This window comes from Gavia stellata, chromosome 16 (assembly GCF_030936135.1).
Source record: "Gavia stellata isolate bGavSte3 chromosome 16, bGavSte3.hap2, whole genome shotgun sequence".
Classification (NCBI taxonomy): domain Eukaryota; kingdom Metazoa; phylum Chordata; class Aves; order Gaviiformes; family Gaviidae; genus Gavia; species Gavia stellata.
In genome coordinates, this window is record NC_082609.1 from 18,783,166 (window position 1) to 18,805,082 (window position 21,917).

At 44.0% G+C, this 21,917-nt stretch overlaps 1 protein-coding gene across 1 annotated transcript in view; it reads left to right on the forward strand.

Moving 5' to 3' along the window:
* The window catches only part of RANBP17 (RAN binding protein 17), a 163,572-nt gene that overhangs the window by 127,880 nt on the left and 13,775 nt on the right, over window positions 1-21,917 (forward strand). The window contains exons 23-25 of the mRNA XM_059825591.1: window positions 1,523-1,737; window positions 2,941-3,079; window positions 10,226-10,392. Of these exons, the coding sequence (XP_059681574.1) occupies window positions 1,523-1,737; window positions 2,941-3,079; window positions 10,226-10,392 (521 nt within the window). The remainder of the gene's footprint in view (window positions 1-1,522; window positions 1,738-2,940; window positions 3,080-10,225; window positions 10,393-21,917) is intronic.

Below are 21,917 nucleotides of genomic sequence, written 5' to 3' on the forward strand. Positions count from 1 at the left end.
GTAAATTGCCTTGTACTTGCTAGAAGTGGCGAACAACATGGATGTTTTAAACAGTAACTTACGCCTTCCCCTCTTTGCATCAAATGATGCCACGTGGGTGATACTTTGATGCGTTGGGTGTTTAGAAACAAGGTTTTCCCCCTCATTTTTCTAATTATGTGATGTAAATTCCTCATTGTCAGTAATCAATTGCATTAAGAGAAAGAATTAAAATAAGGCAGGTATATGGTTTGCAGGTGGACATTTGCGTGGGTAGAAAGGAGAGCTGCGTGGAGACAGACGCAGTTTAACATTAGGCCTTAGTATGTATTAAACAATACCGTGCAAGCTATGAGATTGGTGTCATCTCGGGCAAGTTTTTAGGGACTTTTTTTAATTGCCTATTATAAAACCAAAACCGAGTTGTCATAATGACCTCTCTCAACTGGCAGTGTTTGGAATTGTGAATAGTTAATGTCCAGTTCACTCGTTGCTCCTTGATCCAAGTTGTCGTCATAGCCACGACAGGTTAGACACTGAAAGCAGACGAGCCGAGCATCCGATCTGTAGACTGTTGTGCTTTTATTTGTAGGAATACTCTTTGAAAGGTACGGTTTTGTGTTATTTTCCTCTGGTTACGATTGCAAAGAAAGATGAGCAGTAACAAAGCGATGACCTGGCATTTGGGTTTTGCGCAGGCCAAGCCTCTCAAGGTCAGCATCAGATGGGGTCAACCTAGTAAGGCTACTTCATGGTAGAATTGAGTTACTTAATCGTTGCCGTGTTCGTTCTGCTGTTTTAGCTCACTTTCATGAATTCCTTCAGGTTAAAAAAAAATTTGTCGTGAAGACTAGCTCTGGGGTGCTGTGAAGATGAGCATTAAATTATTACAAGATACTTAGAAAACTTGGTAATGAGGCCTTGTGAATAATTAGATTTGTACAGAGGATTGCAGCGGGATCTACTGCGCTGCTGCACGCTTGATCCAAAAGTCACTATTGCCTGTTAATAGCAACAGCAAATATTTACCATTAGCCGTTATTTTGACATTATAAACACAGAGTTTAATTAAAAAGTCATTCCCATCTGTGACTGGTAAAATAGAGGCTTTTCTAATGGACATATTTGTTTTCTGAGGGATATATTTAGTGTGTGTATATATCAGCAACCATCCCAAGAGACCGGCATGGTAATGGATCAAAACCAGACTTTGCTGCAGCATGAGAAACTGTAAAACCATGTGTTGCAACTCTGTTCAGATTAAGGAGTTCATGCTGATAGACCCAGTCGTGGTCGGGCCGCACATCAATGACGGGAATTCCATAGCTTAGATTTTAAATTTTGCATGCTAATTCCTTAGTGGCTTTTAAGTTCTAGCCATGCTTGCTTAACAGATCTTGTCCATCAAATGCGGAAACAATTTTCCTTCCAAATAGTAATGAAAATAAAGACAAAAAAATAAGCTTAGATAGTGCCATCAAAATATTTTAGATTTGCAGCTGCTTATGTAAGTTTCTTTCTTTCTTTCTTTTTATGAAAACAGGTAATCAGATCCTCTCTCTTGGGACTTTGTCAAAAGATCAGGTTTATCCGTTGAAACTCAAGGGCATTTCCATCTGTTACTCTGCACTCAAATCTGCCTTATGTGGAAATTATGTCAGCTTTGGCGTCTTCAAGTTGTACGGGGACAACCACTTTGACAATGTACTTCAGGCCTTTGTCAAAATGCTGCTTTCAGTATCCCACAGTGACTTGCTAGTAAGCAATTACTCATCTTGGGAGTCTTTACGTGAAATATGAAATAACACCACCACAGGCTTTGTATGGTTATAATGAGACAGGGGGATCTAGAAGAGCTCAAATGCAGTTTTCGGTTCAATGACTTGAATTTATTTATATAGCGACATCTAAAATACAGGTATGACTGAACTGCCACGTGAAACGGGAGCTTTTCCAGAATTTTCACTAGGTTTGTCGTAAAAGAGAGAAATGCAAAGTTTTTTTCCTTTCTGTACTTGCAAACCCATTTAGGTTGCCTGCATGCTGTGTAAAACATCCTCACCTATTCAGCCACTCTGCAATTAGTTTCAATCTGTAAATTGTCACTGTGCATTCCCCATAAAATTTAAAACTTTCATTTTAAACTACACCGTGTTCCCACTTCTCTGTGGGAAGACAAGAGATTTTTGGCAACATCAGCCTAAATTTGAACTGTGACATTTTCTTCGTGACGCTTTAGTTCAGCGCTGGCATTTTCTTGCAGGAAGGGACAAATTTGGGATAGTTAAAGATGGTTAATACCCAGATTTATGCTTGCCACGTAAAGAAAGTCCTTGGAACTGAAAAGTTGCTCTCAATTAAAATCGGTGTATAGGTTGTACAGTGAAGTGCGCATATTTGGCACGTTCCTAGCCATCCAACAATAAATGCCCTAAATAAGAGTCCGTAAGAGTAAGATGCTGATTGGGCCAACGGGTTCAAGCAAATGCCTTGGCCTGCGCAGAGCCTGTTGCAGGACCTCGCTTAAGCGCCAAAAAAAAAAAAAAAGTCCGTCTCTGAGATGATTTGGGGAAATCTGTGATAAATCTTAATAAGATTTCCTGCAGAAGGTAAGGTATGGGCCGTAATCCTGTCAAACTGACGCCCTGGACAGAACGCTATACTGCGTTTACGAGGCTGATAGCTGTGTAGAATGTTGAAGCATGATAGCGTTGTTGTATTATCCTGAGCTTATTTTAAACTAGCAGCGAGTTTCTATCCTATGGTAAATTTGAAAAAGTTGAAATCTGCTCAAGACAAGCAAATATTTTGTCTCTACAAATATTCTGATTTAATGGCTAAATTAGAATTTATCGCATCATAAAAACTGTAAGATCATTCTTCTGTCATCTGTTAATGCTGTTAATGTTAGTCAATGGTAACATCGATATTTTCTATGAATGTGTACTCTTTTTTTTTCAGCAATATCGAAAACTAAGCCAGTCTTACTACCCGCTTTTGGAGTGTCTGACCCAAGATCATATGAGTTTCATTACCAGTTTAGAACCTCGCGTCCTAATCTATATTCTTACTTCAATATCTGAAGGACTTACTGCAGTAGGTAAGAATTACACTTGGCTAAAAAAAGAATTCAAGTATTTAGCTATCTAGGATTTTCAAAGCAGCATGTTCATTTGCATCTTAAAAAAATTAATATCAAGTGACAGGGGAAGACGCTGGCTTTTGAACATTTTAAGAATGTGACTCTTTCGGTTAATAGAGCTAAGTTCTTTTAAACGTCTAACCTGTAGGTTTTTACAGATAGCATTTTAAAATTGTCTTTTCTTACAAGCCAGAATTGTTAAAATTATTAATGTGCCTCCACTAGGGTTGTACTGAAAATTCCTGCATTTGTTATTCAGAAGTAAAATGTATTAATATGCGTATGGGAATCTGTGGGGTTTTGGTTTTATTTGATCAATGTAGCTGTTGTGTAAATAACGGTTGTTCTGCACGGCTGTGATACGATTTGAGAAATGTAAAGGTATCTTTATCCGTGGGGGAAAAAGCAACTAGTTATTCCGTGCTTCCTGAATACGCTTCAGCGGAGAATCAGTGGAACAGAAGCAAACCCTGAGTAACGATAAAAATGCAGCAGTCTGATTGCAGGTCATTTCAGTCGCTTGCGCGGTTTAATTTAGGCTTTTTAACCAGATGACTGTCCAAACATCTGGGGGTTGGGGGGGGGACGGTTGGTAGCCTAAAGTCATTTGGAATATGGAGGCTGAGCATTTGGGGGAAGAAAAAATAAATCATGCAGTTACATTCCGATCACCTAGGAATACTACGCATTTATAGAGTTTTTGCCTGAGAAGCTGTTCAAAACCTTACAGTCATATTTATTGATTAGGGTGGTTATTAAGGAAAAAAAAATAGGAAGGTATAACGTTAGTGTTTGTAGCTGTTACTCTGTAATAGCCAGTGTTTCTCATTACCGCCAAGCGTCAGTCCAGCCCCGCAGGAATGCGTGAATGCACCGAGACTCACAAAGCATTTGCTATGTTAAACACATTCAGCAGTTTTTGCTGCAAGAGGGGAACCACTCTTAGAGAGAAAATGGGGAGGGAAGAGCTAAGCAACAGTAGCAAGGAAGTATTCAGGTCATTTTATTATATAATGCTGAAATCCATCTTCTCCCAGATATTTTGAGAGCTTTGTCACCTGGAATGATGGTACAGCAGTTTCTGCCCACGGGCTGGTTCTGCGAGGAGGCTGCCTGTTGATCGTTCGCAAACGGATATATTGTTCTCTGTTATCACTCCCCATTCCACCTCTTCCATTTGAGACCCTGGTTATATTCGTTTTGCTAATTCACTAGCGTACCGAGTTTACTTTAACCATCTCTTTGAAACCCGGTTTGAATTCCTGTAAAAGCCAGAAGAAAATGTAAAAGCTATATAAGGTTCAGCTTTCACGTGTTATGTTTATTTTCCCCTCTCCAAAAGTGTTGATCTCTTACTCAAGGCAGGGAGGAGGAGTAAGAAAAGTATCTATTTCCAATTTTCACTTTAAACTTTTGCAGTTTAGGTATCTGGGAGTTTTAAGCATGAAGAATTACTAGTTTTTAGGAACATAGATGTTTTCTTAGAAAACTTTTATTTGGTGGAATTCCTGATATTCTGCTGAGAAAAGTATCAAAAAAATTTTAACAGCTCACTTATTTTTTTTCCACATTTCATAAGCCGTAGATTTGCTTGGCCAATGCTCTCCTTCAGTTCACCTTAATGTCCTTAAAGCACCTAAAATAAATACAAACACGTGAGACTAAAACAAAGTGTGTAGGAGCTTTTAAGTACACTGAAGGCTTGATGCAGCCCGTCAACAGCTATTATGCTCACTTTCATGTTCATTTTTTCTATGTTTACTTTGATTCCTCCAAACTCGGGTAGTTTTTCAGTCTTTGAGACTTGCCAAATCTGTCTGGCAGTAAGACCTGGCTGTTTCCGTATCGCCCAGAGAGAGCGGGGAATCTCCATCCTTGGAGATATTCCCAAATACTGGAGAAGGTCCTGAGGAACCTGCCTGATGCCAACCCTGTTTTGGGCAGGAGGCTGGGCTGGAGGATGGTACCGTTTGGTTTCTGCCACCACCTTTAGGATCCTACTGGTATTTTCCCTACACTTTCCACTTGGATTCTCTAGCTTTCCAAAACCGTTTTGATTCTGTCCAAATGCCTAGGCAGCCCCTAATCTTTGGGAATACTTACTTTCCGTGAGCTGAAAAACGCTTCTTTTTCACCTTTCCTGGTGACATGATAGAGTGATTATTGATTTCCTTACGATCATGTTTCTTAACACTGCGTGTATCAAGAATTGATATTGATGTCAGCCATTAAATTCCTCATTTGTGTTCAAGAAGTTTTATTTTCGTAGTGAACTGAACAATTTTCCATCCTCTTACAGTGACACGTCCAGATGAACTGCTCTTTGGTCTGTTTATAGCTTTTAATGTTAATTTATTTCTTTTTAATCGTCTCAAGAGTTAGTTACCTGTCACTGCGTTTTCTGAAGAGTCATTCATTTCTGAAGGGTCATTCAAGGAACGTGTGGACGTGGCCCCGCGGGACATGGTTTAATGGGCATGGTGGTGTTGGTTGGTGGTTAGACTTGATGATCTTACAGGTCTTTTCCAACCTTAGTGATTCTGTGATTCTTCTGAATGTTTTATCCCTTTTAAAATGTTGCTATTTGAGGCGTTACCAATTGTCAGACAGTGAAATACAAATTTATTTCCTGCATGTTACTTGGTCACATACATCCTTCTGCCCTTGGAAAAGGGGTACGTAGATCCAAGCGTTGCCTTTTGCACGGAATTCTGTCAGTGCCACAAGAAGATTTTGGAATAGTAGAGCTCAGGGCTATAAGCCATCTGAGGGGGAATTGTGTTTTCAGCTGATTAGAACATACAAGTCGTTTTCAGCAACGTTTATAAAAACGAAATAGCTGTCTTTTTATTTTAAAAATTAAATACCAGGAGATCACTTCTCTTTCACAGAAAAAAAGTATCTGACATTTTTTTGCTCTATTCACTTTACACATGTGAAACCTTTGAGACTCCCATTGTTGTCAGCTGTAGGATAAACATTCCCCAAATCCTTATTTCTGAGGAGTGTTCATTCTGTTGCTGAGTAAATACCTTGCTTGATTCCACGCTCTATAAACACTGTGAAAGAATACGTATTCCTTCTGAAGCGCGCCTAGCGGTAAATCAGCTATAATGGAAGCCCTCATCTAAGCTTTTATTGCGAGGATAAACACTCCAATAGTTCTCTTCTAAAGTGTTTACCTGGCTTTTTCACAGCTGACTCAGTGGATCAGAGCCTTTTAATGTAGTCTGCCTGGCATGTTGTCGCTAATCTCTGCAAAGCTTTTCTAATTCTCATATGATTAATAGTATATATGCTATTCATTGAGGAAAAAGTAAAACATTTTTTCTGTCTTGCTGCCTAATTTAGATGTTAAATTGCTAAATCCATTTACTTTCCAGGTTTAGTCTCAAAGGCAAATAATGCCAGTATTGAACTGTACGCAATTGATGGACAAGGAAAATACCACTTAACTCCCTCTCCTTGCCTTTATGTGAAAAACAAAACAAAATCTTTTAATTTGCAGAGATTCAGTAATGTCATTGAACTGTTGAAAAATAATTCCCCTTCAGCATGCTGTTGTCATCTTGTTGAGACCAAAAGCCATCCTCAAATTGTTTGGGGGTTTTGTTGGCTTTTTTTAAATAACAGATCCCATTCCAACATACACACTCAACTTCCAGTTACTTGAGCTAATGGCTGATTGGAATTGCCTGCGTAAGGCAAAAACACACAGATAATAAAAAAGTGCGTGTAAAGTGAGCCCCCAAAACCTGAAATGAATGCATACTGTGGCAAAGAAGAAACCAAAAGAGCTAGCTGAATGTGATGGTGACTGGTGCCAGAGCCGTCATCCTTGTCCCCTGTGCACCACCAGCGCCTACCTTGCCATCGAGTGAGTCCAGAGAGCTTGGTTTTGTTGGGCAAAACTACTGAACTGTTACTGGATCTGGGCTGACACACATGGAGCTGGTTTTGGCGTGTTCTGTAACCATGGCCTGCTTGCTTCGAGAGCCAAATGATTACACAGAATCACTAAGGTTGGAAAAGACCTGCAAGATCATCAAGTCCAACCATTGACCCAACCCCACCATGCCCACTAAACCGTGTCCCGCAGGGCCACGTCCACACGTTCCTTGAACACCTCCAGGGATGGTGACTCCACCACCTCCCTGGGCAGCCTCTTCCAGTGCTTCACCACCCTCTCCTCATATCCAGCCTAAGCCTCCCCTGGCACAACTTGAGGCCGTTTCCTCTCGTCCTGTCGCTAGTCACTTGGGAGAAGAGACCAACACCCACCTCACCACAACCCCATTTCAGGCAGTTGCAGAGAGCGATGAGGTCTCCCCTCAGCCTCCTCTTCTCCAGACTGAACAACCCCAGCTCCCTCAGCCGCTCCTCATCAGACTTGTGCTCCAGACCCCTCACCAGCTTCGTCGCCCTTCTCTGGACACGCTCCAGCACCTCAATGTCCTTCTTGTAGTGAGGGGCCCAAAACTGAACACAGCATTCGAGGTGCGGCCTCACCAGTTGACCAGAAGTGAGAAATGTGGTTTTGACTGCATTTTTCCTGATTAGCCCAAGCTTTTATCTCAGTTTCCTTTATAACTCTATCTTTTTTCTGTCTTCTCCACCCATTTCTTCTGTCCGTAGGCCGGAATTGGTAGCTCCATGTTGCTCTCGGTTGCTCTATTTATTTGGTTGGCTGGCTTGTCTCGCTAAGATTTAGTGAGAACACTATTCTGCTCCAGCACAAGGTTCCACATGCCCAGAAGAGTCATTCAAGGGAGTTTGCTTGACGCTCCCCGTCTGTTATATCCTTGCAATCAAAAGGAAAAATGAGCATAGGGAAGCATATTTGATATATAGTTATGGGCAAATTTAAGTAGCTCTTAACACTCGTATCAGATTCTCATGAGCAAATGATAGCATAGACCTGTCTGCTGTCCTGCTAAAATCACTTACTGTCGAATGTAAAATATCTGCTTGTACAGTATCAGCATGTTTAGAACTACTGCTGTTTTGTAAACTGATGATAGTGATTTACTTTGTATTATTCAATTTAAAAAGAAATAGAGTTAAGCACTGGTTTAGAAACACAGCAGAGTCCTCCTATGAAATACGAATTTTCAAATCAGTCACTTGTTGTTATTGATGGCGATTCAGTTCCGCCATGAATTGCATTGCTAGTTTATATGCGGGGCTGTTTTGGTTGAGAACGCAATGAGTGCCAGATTCTGCGGTCTTGACTTTGGCGAGACTCATAACTTTGAACTCAGCTTTGTTCCGGCAATGTGTCTTAACATCCTGCCCTGTTGAATGCAGTCCGAGGAAGCTCACTGGTCCAGCGGAGACAGAGTTGGGATGCTCCAGCTCATTTCTGTGAGCTGTTAGATCGCTCTCAACTCCTGCCGTTAAGTCAGCCGGTTGCTTTGGAAGATCAAGTCTTAGGAGACCACTTGTATGTTCCTCGCCTGTAAATGTTTCTTCAGTGTTTACTTCAGAACACCCTTAGCAAAATACAATCAGTTTTTAGATGGCGAAGGGTTAATAGCGTCAGCACAGAGCTTAAGGAGTTAAACAGACACAGATCAAAATACTTCAGTGTCTTGAGGGATGTGTTTAAATGAACACTGCAAGGTTGGCAGGCCTCCAAATTAGCATAGTTTAAAGAATTCAAGGTACATTTAATTGGATCCTTCTAATCCCTTTTCCCTCAGAATGAGCATTTTAACAGTTTAATTCCGTTTGCAGCCCCCACACATCCCTTACTCCAGTGGCCCATCTAAAATAAATACTGTGAACTATAAAAGGCCTAGACAAGTTCTAGCTGAAGTCAGCGGCAAGAGGATGGAGTCCTAAACGCTCCGCTCGCTGCGATCTGGTCTTTGAAATTGCGGAGAATACCACTTAGGGCTAAACCTTGCACCCGCCCAGCAGGTTAAACCGCTGCACGTCTACAAGGAGCTTCAGCCGGTGTTGGTATCGCGAGGAACCGGCAGTCGTTGAAGGATGTGGCTCTGGCCAGGATTACAGAACCGGAGCTGGGAGGCAGCACGGCTGTTTTAATGGCAAAGTCACGGCCACTGGTGTGGGGACCAAGGAGTGTCTGAGGTGTCAGGCCAGAAGGAGACGGCCGCTGGGCAGAGGGAAGGGTGCACCACTGTTTTCCAGAAGGAGATGAGAGGAGCGTGCCTGAGAGCCCAGGACCAGTGTGCTGTTCCCGTCGTGCTGATGCGTAGCAGTGAGCAGAATCCTCTTTCACAGCAGCGGCACAGCAGGCAACACCTAGCAACAAAATAGCTTACATAAATCAGACAGACATATTTACTCTGCAAATAGGTTTAAGCTTTTAATCTCCCTTACTTATAGAAACAGTAAGTAAAGATACGAGGCAGCTTTTGCTTCCGCTTTTCAACAGTATCCTCCTTCGCTGTCACGACTTTCGGTTTTGGTGACATTCATGAAGTGTTCAGTAGCGACTGCTGTCGTGTTGTTGCCAGCCATACTTAATGTACTTTAACCTAGTTGAATTATTAGTTGTTAAGCAAAAAGACTAACTGGCTGTTCCGTGATCACTCTTTTACTGCCTTTAATGGCCCTTGTTCGTTGTTTGCCACCTGACATGGATTGTAAGCTATTTGGGGCAGATAAGCATTGTGAAACGCTGCTTGAGAAAAACCTGGACGCGCAACAGCTCTACTGATTTCACCTTGCCTATTCAGTCAGCAGATCGAACCAGAATTTTAGTTTCCAGGAACCTGGAGCCTTCTGCATGTGGAACTGAATACCAGTAAGATGTCAACCCTCATCCTGCATTTCCCAGTACGCAGAGGGGCAGTGGCATTCAGACCGTTGTGATTGAAGCTCACTGGGGTTCCTAGGATCTTTAGTACATGGAGCTATCCTGTTACTGAAAAGCAAAGGTTTAGTACCGCTGCGTGTTAATAAAAGCAGTCTTCAAAGCTAGTCAACTCACGTATCAAAAATAGGCTTGTTGATGTATCGATTAGCCTAATGTCAAAGAGATTATTAAAGTTGAGCTCTCCAAGTACTATAAAATGTCATTTTTAATTATTCTTTTATGGAAACAATTTCAAAACTGTTTCATTTTTTACACAGATACGATTGTCTCCTCCAGCTGTTGCGCTAGTTTAGACTACATTGTCACCTACCTCTTCAAGCACCTCGCTAAAGAAGGCAAGAAGACTCTGAGGTGTAGAGAGATTTCACAGGATGGACAGAGATTGCTTCACTTCATGCAGCAGAACCCAGAAGTTCTACAGCAGGTGAATCAGCAGTCTTTTCTACGGGGTATTATTCCATTTCTGAATTTTCCTGGGGTTTTTTTCGGGTTTTTTTGGTGGTCCTGGACACCGGGGTAGCATTGGCTATTTAGTAACAGAACAAACCTCCCTACGCTGATATGCAACCCTGAGTAACTTCAGCCGTGTTCTCATGACAACCAAAGACTGAAGATACTCGTTGTCGTACTGAAGAGCATAGCTACTATACCTGGCTATACAGTATCTTAAAACTTGGTGTTTCGTTTTTGGTCATAAAAAAAGGTGTGTGAGATCATCAATACGTTTCTATAGACAAATGGGAAGGAAAGCTCTCTAAAGCATTTTAGGAGGAAGAAGACCAAATGCTGGCATTGAACCACACGTTTTGGTAATGAACTCTGTAAACTGAATGGCTGTATGCTATCGAGTTGAAGAATTTTATTTTGCAGTAGGTGACGCAGTGGGATTTTTTTTCTGTTAAAGGTAAATACAATAGAAATTAAATCTCATGCTTCTGAAAAGGAAGCGGCCACCGTGCTGCTTAGGAGAGATTTCCCCCTTCCCAGCTCCGTCAGGTTTATCACAGCCCACGTACGGTACGGGGAGATCAGGGTGTTTGTAGCTGCGTATCTCCGCGTGCGCTCTGTGCCACGTGCCCTTAAAATCTCATTAAACTATTTGAAAACGCCTATTTACAGGAATCTCCAGATTCCTAATGCGGTTGCAAAGAGGCCATTTCAGGAAACGTGTTTCACAGGTCTGGAGGCTTTTAACAAAACCGGAGGTTATTAACAAAACGCAAATGGTTGGCGTGGTCGTCTTTGCGTTTCCCCCGTAGGTACGCTGTCGTTTGGAAAAAGCCTGGCATACAGTCACCACAGCGATCGTTGTCGTTCGTTTACTGTTCTAATTGAAGGTGAAAAGTAACTAACGGTAGCTAATATGTTCCTGGCAGCATATAGCATATTGTGAGAATATTAATGACGTTTATTATTGACATCATTATCAGAATACGGTGATTCCCTTGTCATATTGCAGGTTCTTGTGTTTTACTTGCCTAACAGGGGTTTCACTAGCAACGAAGTCAGCGTTTGGGTATGTCAGATGGCTCAGTATCGCACCGTCTGTGCAGTGGTGTGAACGTAAAGGACGGAACAGCAACCTGGGCCCCGGACTTTCCTGCCTTTGTGGCGATCTTGATGTAATACTTTGGCTGTTAATATGCAGTAATCTTCCGCTTCACAGCCTACGCCTAGGCGGTGATCTGTCTTTATTAACTTCAGATTCTGCGGAATACGTTATATTTATTTTGAATGCAGGCTTTCACATACTCTTTTAAATATTAATGGCCTGTCTCCAGTAGTCAGCATAAATATGATTTGCATTAGCACTAGTCATATTGTATTGAGTGCCTCTGATGTCAACTACTCAGTGTACTAATATCTGACATCATCTCCCGAGGTCACCGACAACTTTGACCTTTATTCTCATGCACAGTTTCTGTAGTCTCAGAAGCTCTTTTGAATTGATTTGAAATTTTGACTCTTCCCTTTATGAGGCAGTAAAATTGATAATTATTCAGATGGGAACTGAGCACTGAGTGAAAAATCAATTCCACCCGCTCTCTGCTGCGTATAAAATTACTTCTGAGTCTGCTGGACTGAACGGATGGCCAAGGTAAAAGCAGCAGGCAGAAATAGTAGAGAGGATTAGCTGGACGAAACTAATAGCCTAAAGGGATGGCTTTTGAGATGAGGGAGTGGGCCGGTTGGGGGTTATTATCAGCAATGATGGGACTCATTGATCATATGTTTACATCAGGTTTCCATTGGGTTATAAATCAGCCCTGAATAGAAGCGGAACCCAAGGCCTCCCCTTTTACCAGGGGGACGGGTGTATTAGATTATTCTCGCTTTCACACTCCGATGAAAAGTGAGACATTGATTATTCATCGGCTGGCCATTAAACACGGGGTTTATAGATGATTTGACTATCATGGAAGCTAATGAACAAGGTTGCTGCTTCATAGCCAGCGGTTTCAGTTTTCAAGAGATCTGTGTCGGTTAAGTAATGCATAACCCTATTAAAAGGAATGGGTTACAAATTGCTTAACAGTGCTGAAAAACTAGACCCTAATGACTAATTGTGCTTTGAGTTTAGAGGGGTTTGTCAGCTCTTTAAACTAAACTGATGCAATGATAAGTGCAATTATTTACTAGTTAGAACGGTTCTTCCAAGTTGGATCTCGGGAAGGGGCTGGATAATTAACGTTTCCAGCAGCACTCGAGGAGCAGCCGCCTCACTCCCGCCCGTCGCAGCCGAGCTCCGCACCGGCTCGCCTCGCCCTCTTCTCCCTCCTCCGGAGCCTCGGGCATCGCTCCGGCCCCGCTGCTCCGCCGCTTCCCGTCCTCCCGGGCCCGAGGCGGGGACGGGCGGCTCCGCCCGCGCAGCGGCGCGGCGTGGGGGGGGAGGGGAAGGCCGGGGACGGGCGGCCGTCGGGCCCGAGGAGAAAGCGCCGTCGGAGCGCGGCGGGCGGTAGGTGCTGGCGGGCAGAGAGAGCCCCGGGGGCGGGCGGCGGCGGCGAGCGCGGGGCGGGGCGGCCCCACCGCCCCCTGCCGGCGGGACGGCGGCGCGGCGGGGTGGGGGGGGCGCGTTCTCCGGGGGCGGGCGGCCCTGCGGCGTCCCGCGCCTCCCCTCCGGCCCGGCCGCAGGGCCGAGCAGGGGCACCGCCCGGCGGAGCGGCCCGGGTCCCTCCCGCCGAGGCTGCCCGGGTGGCTCCAGCCGAGGCTGCCCGGCACAGAACTGCCGCCTCCCTCCTCGCTCACCCATCGGGAGGGTTTGTGGTGGGGACGCCCTGCCAGTCCCTGCGCCCACTCGTGAGGCACGCCGTTAGTTCTCAACAGCGTCTGAAGCGGCGGTGGAATTGCTTCATTGCTTTTCTGCTCGTACGCCTCCAGCCGAGCATTTCTTCGCTGCGGAATGAGGCGATTCGGCGTCTGAACGCAGTTCGGTAAATAGGTGTGCAGCCGCGACCGAGGCTTCCGTCTTCTTCAGCCTCTAGAGCGGCAGAGGGGTATAATTAAACCCCATTAATTCTTACCTTGTTTGCTTACGTATGTCCTGGAGCAGCTCTGGTTTCTTAATAGGTTGGTGTGACTGTACAAAGCCAGGAGCAGTAGCGAACGTAGCCGTGAAACAGCCTCTCCCCGTGTTCAGGGGCCGGTTGGGGCAGCCTTTTCAAGTGCCAGAGCGGCTGTTGGCTTTGGCCCTACTTTTTGCTGTGCCACGGGCTTTGCTCCCCCCGAGCGAGCCGCTCCGTCTGAGCTTAATCTGCAAACGGCTGCTTCGTGATGGTGTCTTACGACTCAACTGAATTAACGCGTGTAAAGTCATTTGAGGTATATGGATAGAAAGCGGTATTATTACAGTCAATGATTGCTATTGCGTTATGTTGTGTTACAAGCACTTCAATAAATAATTTTAAAAGGCTCCTACTTTTCTACGCTGTTATTCTGGGATTGACAGGTGAAGCCGGTGTTTGCTCCACTTTATAAATGAAAGTGTAATTTTTGGTTTTAAGATGCTAACCTTTATCTTCTGTTAATGCTTATCTTGCTGAATTGTACACATTACGCCGTTAGTTCAATTTTGGTACGGTAAAGTACTGCTCATGTTAGGTCTTACCAAAAATCAATCAGTTTTGTAGCGTCTTTCACCCGTAGATCTGACAAATGTTCCTAAGAGCCATGCACGGGAGGTGAAGAGCGCTGTTTGCGTAGCCGTCAGTGAAATAATTCTGTGCTGGATGTGGAAGGGGATAAATGGTTGGTTGGTCGAATAGAAACAGGATTTCGGTGGCGCATCGGTGTTCACTTGCTTTCCTGGGCGTTTCTTGGAGAGGTGCGTTAGGTGTAGGGGTAACGAAGGAGGGAGGGTATTGCATGGCGATTACGTTCTGTGCACCGTTTTCAGGAGGATCGTGCAGGTAAGAATAAGGAGGGTTCTTCGGTGAGTTTGAACACAGTACCAATGTTTGGCTTCAATCTGCGCCAAGACACGGTGTGCGGCCGAAGCAGTCTCCGACCCACTGGCATCGGAGCGGCACTGAGCGCCGTTTGGCCTGCCCGGAGGTGGAGCGGCACCGCACACCTCCGCGGCACGGCCAGCCGGGACCCAGAAGCACGTGCCTCCTGGCAGGCACGCCCCGCTTCTCAGCCCAGGTGGGCCCACGGCAGGGGACGGTTCCGGTGAACGGTTGTTTTAGGGCTGGGTGGCTGTGGAACGAGGCCGTGCCTGCGCTGAGCCCTTCCGAGGGCTCAGGATTTCAGGGGGCAGTGGGTGGCGAGTGCTGCAGTAGGGGAGAAACGGCAGGGATGCGGGAAGAGCTCGTGTTTACGGCCGTAGGGGAAATGTGTGGGAGTACGTGGGCTGGAGAGGGATCTCTAGGAAAGGAGTGGGTGGCTGGGAAGCTATGTGGGTGAACAAAGAACTTGGAGGGCATGAGTAATGGTGAGTGTGGTAGGGCTGCAAAAGGGAGTGAGGATGGAGTGAGCAGTACCGCGATAACGGGCGGATGCGTGGCTTAACAGCGATACATAAAACCTCACCAGGCTGCTCATGGGAGCCGAGCACTTGTGGTGACTTAGACCTTCGCCGAGTGACGAAGGTGCGCTGAATGAAGCAGCACAGCGGCACTGCCTAGCAAATGTAAAACAGAAAGTAAAGATGCCAGTTGCAATGAAAAATCAAGTGGCGTTACTACAATAAAAACATGTGATAAATTGCTACTTTCCTTTTTTCCCTTTTATGTAGTAAAATCAGCGATGTTTTTGTTTTTCAGATAAACCTCAGTGCCGTATACAGCTAGTGGGGAGTTATGCACAGTAACTGAAATAAAAACACGAAGAGGAGGTGTGTTTATAATGCACGCTTCATGGCCCGCACAGAAGCAGTTGCGCATAAGCACATCCCAAAAAGAAACCTGAATTGTACTGCCAGAGGTCAGTTGTGCAAGACGCTGAGTACCTGAGTGCCTTGAGCCACATAGGGGAGCGTATGCTTAATTTTAAGAGCCGATCAAACCCACAGGTGCGATTTGTTCCTACGCTTAAAATGAAACGTCCTTTAAAGGCTCAGCTGAATCAGGACCGGAGTGCTCAGCTTTTGCCGGCTTGAGCCTTGAAAGGTTTGGTACAGCGGTGAGAGGGGTTTTCATTGGGACATCTGTTTCCAGCCTCTTAGCACAATTTAAAAATGTTATCCAATACTATCATAACTTTCTTCGTTAATTGAAAGGGATGGAGATATACCAGCTGTAGCCCAAGCCAGCAGAGACTTGGGTGGCTAAGCAACAGAAAAGGCACCATATTGAGTGAGCCAAAATTCAGTCTCCAAGTCATTTATTTTAACCAGTGACAATACGTTTAGACTCTAGTGTTTCGATTTGATTGATGGTTTAATATCATATATAATTTTTTTAATGAAGGGAACCCATTTAAATACGTTAACATTTGCACTAGTAGTCTCCCATGTACATAACTGCATTTAATCATTACTTTGATTGTTTTTGTGGTTGTGTAATTTGTATCAGCAAAATAACTATGTCAAAGCCATCTTATCTTAATGAAAAATACGGTTACTTCTCTTTTGTACGTACTTCTTCCTGCACACGCATAAAGGCAGCCGTAGCCTCAGTCTCGAGTATATTGCTAAACGCATAGCTGTCACTACGTGAGTGCTGTCAATTAAGAAATCAAAAAATATTAATGAGCTTAGTGTCTTCTCTAATTCTGCTTTGTTTAAAGCCTTGTTGTGATTCGTTGTCATGTGAATCGAGTAATTTAATTTGAAGACTTTTAATGTTAAAATACATCATCATTAGTGATGTATCTGAAGATTTCGCGCTCTTAATAACGGTGCTAAATCAAATTGGGAACCTCCTCTCAATCACGCAAGCTGTGCTGTAGTTTACCCAAACACTTTCGGGGACGGAGAGGAGTTCAGTTCCGTGAAGTAACAAGTATTGTAGAGAATTCGCGTACGGAAACAAAAGGCGGCGATTCGGCTAGCAGCGCAAACTGCTGGAGGTGTCAGTGTTGGATGCGCGCCCTCCGGCTAGGCAGCTGGTGTATGTATGCTTTTGTTTATCGGTTACTGGTTTATGTAGCCTTTAGGCCAGCACACGAAACAATCGTTCCTACAGGGTCAGCTGCTGGTCAGAAGCAAAGTAAGAAAAGACTTTGCCTTAAAACGCCTCAGCCATCATTTTCGTGCAGCTGGCACCTGCTACTGGTGCGCAGCGGGAGGGTTAGAGGTCAAAGAGGCAGTTGTTCTAAACTCAGTGATGGCTTAAAGGGACTTGTAGATTAATCTGCTTTATTAACTTCTGTATATTAGATAACTATTGCCGTGAATGACAGTCCGTCTTTCTGAATAAGTCCCTTCACCTCTTTCTCTTTTAAATTGGCTTTTGAGTAATGAATATTAAAGAGAATACATTTCAGGGTAATTAAATGAAAACATTAGGATGATGTTGTTTTACAATCGTATCTATAAGTTTCTTGCATATTTATCTTGCGTTATTACTCTTCATTACTTTTTGCTAGCAGAACAAAAAGCATAAATGTTTCAATTAAAGAGAAGGAACTGGCTGTATGTCTCAATAACCTCGTGTCTTCCACGCTGCATAAATATTTTCAAAAAGTAAAGAAGTTCAAGGAGAAGTGTAGAAATGTTTTATTCCTTGTTTACTCAGTGCAATGTAATACTTTACATTACTTGGAAATGTTCGATTTCTGCTGGCCGCGGTTGTTTTATATAAAACACGAAGAGGTGCTGGTTCGGGGAAGGGCAAAAAATATTGCCATTCCGTAGAATCTAACTAGCGATATGAATAGCACCAATAATTTTGTAAAGTTCACATTATAATTCAAAATCCGGTTAGAAGTGATGCTCGCAGTCTGGAAAGAAAGCAATATCTTTACAAAATGGATAGGGAAAGGTAACAATCCATTCCGTGATCTGCTACTGGCAGATTTGCCGTGTGAGTAATGAAACTCGCTCTCGGTGAACAAACACCCTCCCCTTCCCCCCCTCCTTTAAGAAAAAAAAAAGTAAAATCAAATTTAAAACCAGAGAATAGCAGTGGCTTACAAGGATGCTTAATTGCTTTTGGAGACGATAGCAGTGGCCCGTCGAAGCTTATCGCGGATGAGATGATGCTTCTATAGAGAGCCGGTGCCCGATGAGGCAATTGCTGCGGCGTTCTGACCCCGGCAGCGTTCGTTTTGAGCGAACGGAAAGGTACGCGTCACGTGAAGAGGGCTGTTCCGTTGCTGAAAACTTTCTAATGACGGGCATACGCCGAATACCTGTCCCACTTAACCTTGGCAGATTTCCGATTTTCAGGACCTCCAAATCCATGGTTTTTCCTAGGCTAATAAATTGCTGTTGTGGTGTTTTTTTGTTGTTCTTTGTGATCCTGAGAGATGTTTGTGTGCTCAGGGTGTCTTCGGAAATCATGAGAGCGGGAAACTTAGTTTGTTGGGGTTTTTTTCCCTGGGGTTTTTTTACTGAAACTTGAGATTCTTGTGTATTTACATGTCTCCAGGAACCTGCACAGTTTAAAAATAAAATAGAATGCAATCACAACAGACAGATGAGATTTGGGAAAACTGTTAGTTTATGTCAGCTTGGCTTAGCGTAGTTTAGGCTAGCTTAGTTCAACGTCAGCAAATCCTCCCAGTGCTTTGCTGGGCACATCAGAGACGAGACAGTTTAGCTATTTTAAGAGGACTGCTACACAACATGGGATTTGACCTTTCACTATAGCCGTGTCTCTGAATTCATGATTCGTTTCCCTTTAAAAAAAAAAAAAGAAATAAAAAAAATTAAAAATGAAGTGTGTGCAACCATTCTTTAAAATCTTTTTAGCGTGACAAGTAAAGTAATCTTCCATTGATACTTAAAAGTCCATCTGCAGAAATTCAGGGAGAATGTTAGAGAGACGCAATATCTATTGAAATGTTGAGTGTCAAACTGCCAGGGTAATGTATTTAGTATGAAATATAATATTCAGTGCATTTTGTTTTGATGACTGCATGAAATAGCCTTGTGCTCTTATCCTTTGTTGTTGTTGTTGTGAAAGATGATATTCACTAAGAAGTGTTGGTGACTCTTCAGGACACAGTAGCAATGTGCTTATTACCATCTTTATCATCTGTCTTTTACGTTTATTTGCAATAGCTTTGGTTACAGTTCAGTTCATCAGGATAACAAAAATGCTTTTAATTGTTCTACAGAAGAAATGAGAATCATTTTATGAACAGTTTGAAACCAGAAGAGGTTTGAAATCTGTTAGGCGCTCGGTAATTAATGCTTGGATTAGTCTTCTACGCTAGTACGCTGGCTCTGCTCCAGGGGAGCAGAGGAGGTCACTTGGCTTTACGGACAATCCTTGAACGGTGGTTAGAGCCAAGCTTCTGGGTTTTTTACACTCTGATTTCCTTCAAGGTGTGGCTTAAAAGCCCAGCCTGCCTCCCGGTCCCCACTGATGATCTCCCCATCAGTGCTAAACTAAGGTAAATACGGGTAAAATAATTACCCTGGTTCTAATTTTCTCTGTACTACTGGTTACTGTTGCTGGAGGGGGGATGCCTCTGGGTCTGCTGCTGGCAGACACCCGCAGGCTTTGAGCCTACGCTCAAGCTGCCTGCAAATCCCAGCTGCCTTGCGGCAAGCAACATCAGGGCTCTCGTCAGAGAGCGCTACAGACCTCGTGGTGTTGCTGCAAGGCCGGGTGGATTATGTGATAGATGCCAGGCTGCACTTGACTTGCAGGTGAGTGCAAGCTTGAGCCCAGCTTAAGGACTTGCTCCTTGGCGTGTGGGGCTTGCGTCCCTGAGGGTTGCACTGAGCACGCTTCCACTCGGTGTCAGCACGAGTCTAGTTCAGAATCGGGGATAAACGCGCGCGCGGTTTGAGATACCTTGAACTTCCTTGGACGAAGGACTTGGAGCTGATCTCGTGCTCAGCCTTTCCCTCCATATGCATCTTTTACATTTTTGCAGCGTTTCTGTAGATTAAGTTTGAGATGAGCCTCAAATTGGTTTTAGACTAAATGGTTTTATCTTTTCAGTAATAGCATTTTCTGACCTTGTCCCTCCCCACGTGACTGGCATTTGGGAAGGCCTTCCTGTAACAGAGATTTTGGAAAACTAATGATCCAGCAGGTAAAGATCCCAACTCCTATGCTGAAATGCTGGTGCACCATTGAAAATCCCCAGCTGCTTTTTTGTGCATCAGCTCCCAGCACTCGATGCAAGGGAAGGCACCCGTGAATTTCTCAGGCACTGGAGACAAGAAGAGCGACGGCTCACGTTTGAGGAGCTTAAAGATGACGCGCGCTCTAAGTCCTAGTGTCAGTTAAAGAGAAGACAGAAAGATTTAGATGTAGAACCATTTACATTCCTGAAGACAGACTTGCTGGAAGGCAGTGGCGTGGGTGAAACTGCCATTCTCTCCTCCCCAGAGGCTTAAGTAATCTGTAACTAGTCCTTTGGTCAGAGATGCTGGTAGTAGACGCCGACTTAATCCTGTGTCACCTCTCAGATAAGAGTGCTGGCTGTGCAAGAAAGGGAGAGGCTCTCGCCATGCGGACTGGAAAAAATGCTTATGGATCTCCTTCTGAGATGAGACTAACTGGGTTTACAAAGACCTGAGCGCAGCTGCCTCTTCACATACTGCTAAAAGCAGAGGGGAATGCGTATTAATTTTTTATAAGGTTTTTAAAGAGCTCAGCCTTCTACACCAAAGCAACCTGAAGTTTGTGTTACAAATCGTGGCAAGTTGTATGTTCCAAAAGTTAATCACGGTTCTGTCACCTTTCAAAACAGCTGTAACGCTGTATAGTCAGGGCCACTTGTTTAGAAATGGCTGAATCTTAAATAAACAGCTTCGGTTAATTTAAAATTATACTCTAGTATCAGTAAGTGAAAAAATCTCTTGAATGCTACCAGCTAAAAAACGCACATTAGGGTTGATGTCACAATCTTAAATTATTCCAGCCTGAGGTGGAATAATTTGCTGTCTATCAGAGCACAGATGGATAGGCAAAAAGAAGCTGTGCAGATACCCGAGTTTGTAAACATCTGTCAGCTACACCACATATCCAAATACTAAATCTAGCACTTCAGGCACCATATGAGTATGTGACATTCAACAGAAGGTTTACATGAAATTCAGCACAGACAGAAGCAAGTCAGCACACCCTGGAAGGTAATAATTAAGGAAATGTATCCCCTCCTCCCTGCAGAAAGAGGAGGTGTTGCATTCATCAGGCGTCTTCAGTGATGCTGCAGTTAACTGTTCCGCTGCCAGAGTTTAATGTAGCCTTAGACGAGGCAAAACTGCTCCATCCTGTGAGAGTTAACAGCGTTGCTATAGGTGAGTCTATAGCGGATGCCAGCTCACCCAGGAGCACCCTCTCCCTTGGGATAGATGGAGCCAGTTCTGACAGGCGACACTGGACCGAGCATCCTAGTCCTTCGCCTAAAAAACTCAGATGCAACTGTAATTTGAAAAGAACGTGTTCTGTCATGTTAGGCTATGCCCTCAAATTAGAGGGATGATATTAAAATTACTGTTGGAAAACATGCTAGTACAGGGCGAAACCTTGCGCTGCGGCCAGCTCGTGTGCAGGAGGGAGCTGCTGCCCGCGTTCCAGCTGTGCTGCGGTTAGTTCTCAGCGTAGCGCCAACATCTGCTTTGTGATCCTGTCGACTGCTTGAAAGGCAGTTCGCTACTGGCTCAGGGTCGGAAACGATGGAGGGAAACCTTAGCTTTGAAAAGTCCGCTTTGCACTACTGGTCTGTGGTGGTGTCCTGTTCACATAATGACGGTTTATTTTAACAAAAAAAATAGAGAACAACGGTGGAGCTGATGCGGTAAATTCAACGGGCACATGGCACGTGCTTGTTGTTAGTGTTAAGCTGTCATCCTAGACGTATCCTTTTGAGTAGGTTCTCATGTTTCTCTTTCAGGTACCAAGTCAGGTTTGTCAGAAGTTAGTACAATCTTATTTTATGATTATTTCTGCTGGCTCATGATTTGGACCTACTTCAAGTGAATCTCTCATACTCAGCCCTTTGGCCAGATCTAAAGACGTATCCAGGAAAACGCCAAGCTCCACGCTCTCTGTAACCGTTCCTTTTTCGCATCTATAGCCATCCCTTTTCCATCCCTTCTGAACACTGGGAGAAAAGACTCTCCCAGCAGGACATAACATATAACTGATAGGAATGCCCTGTGAAAGATGATAGACTTAAATCATCGTTTCAGTCCATCAGCTGCAAGTTCATGGGATGCAGTGTGTCACCCAGACGCTTTGTCCTGACGTCAGGGTTGGGGTTTTCTTCTGCCATTAATACCTTGATTTTTTTCATAAAAGGAAACAAAAAGGCCAGACCCAATTGAACTACTCCAGATTGACATACGAAATTGGGTCCCTCACAATTTTATTAAGTCTTGAT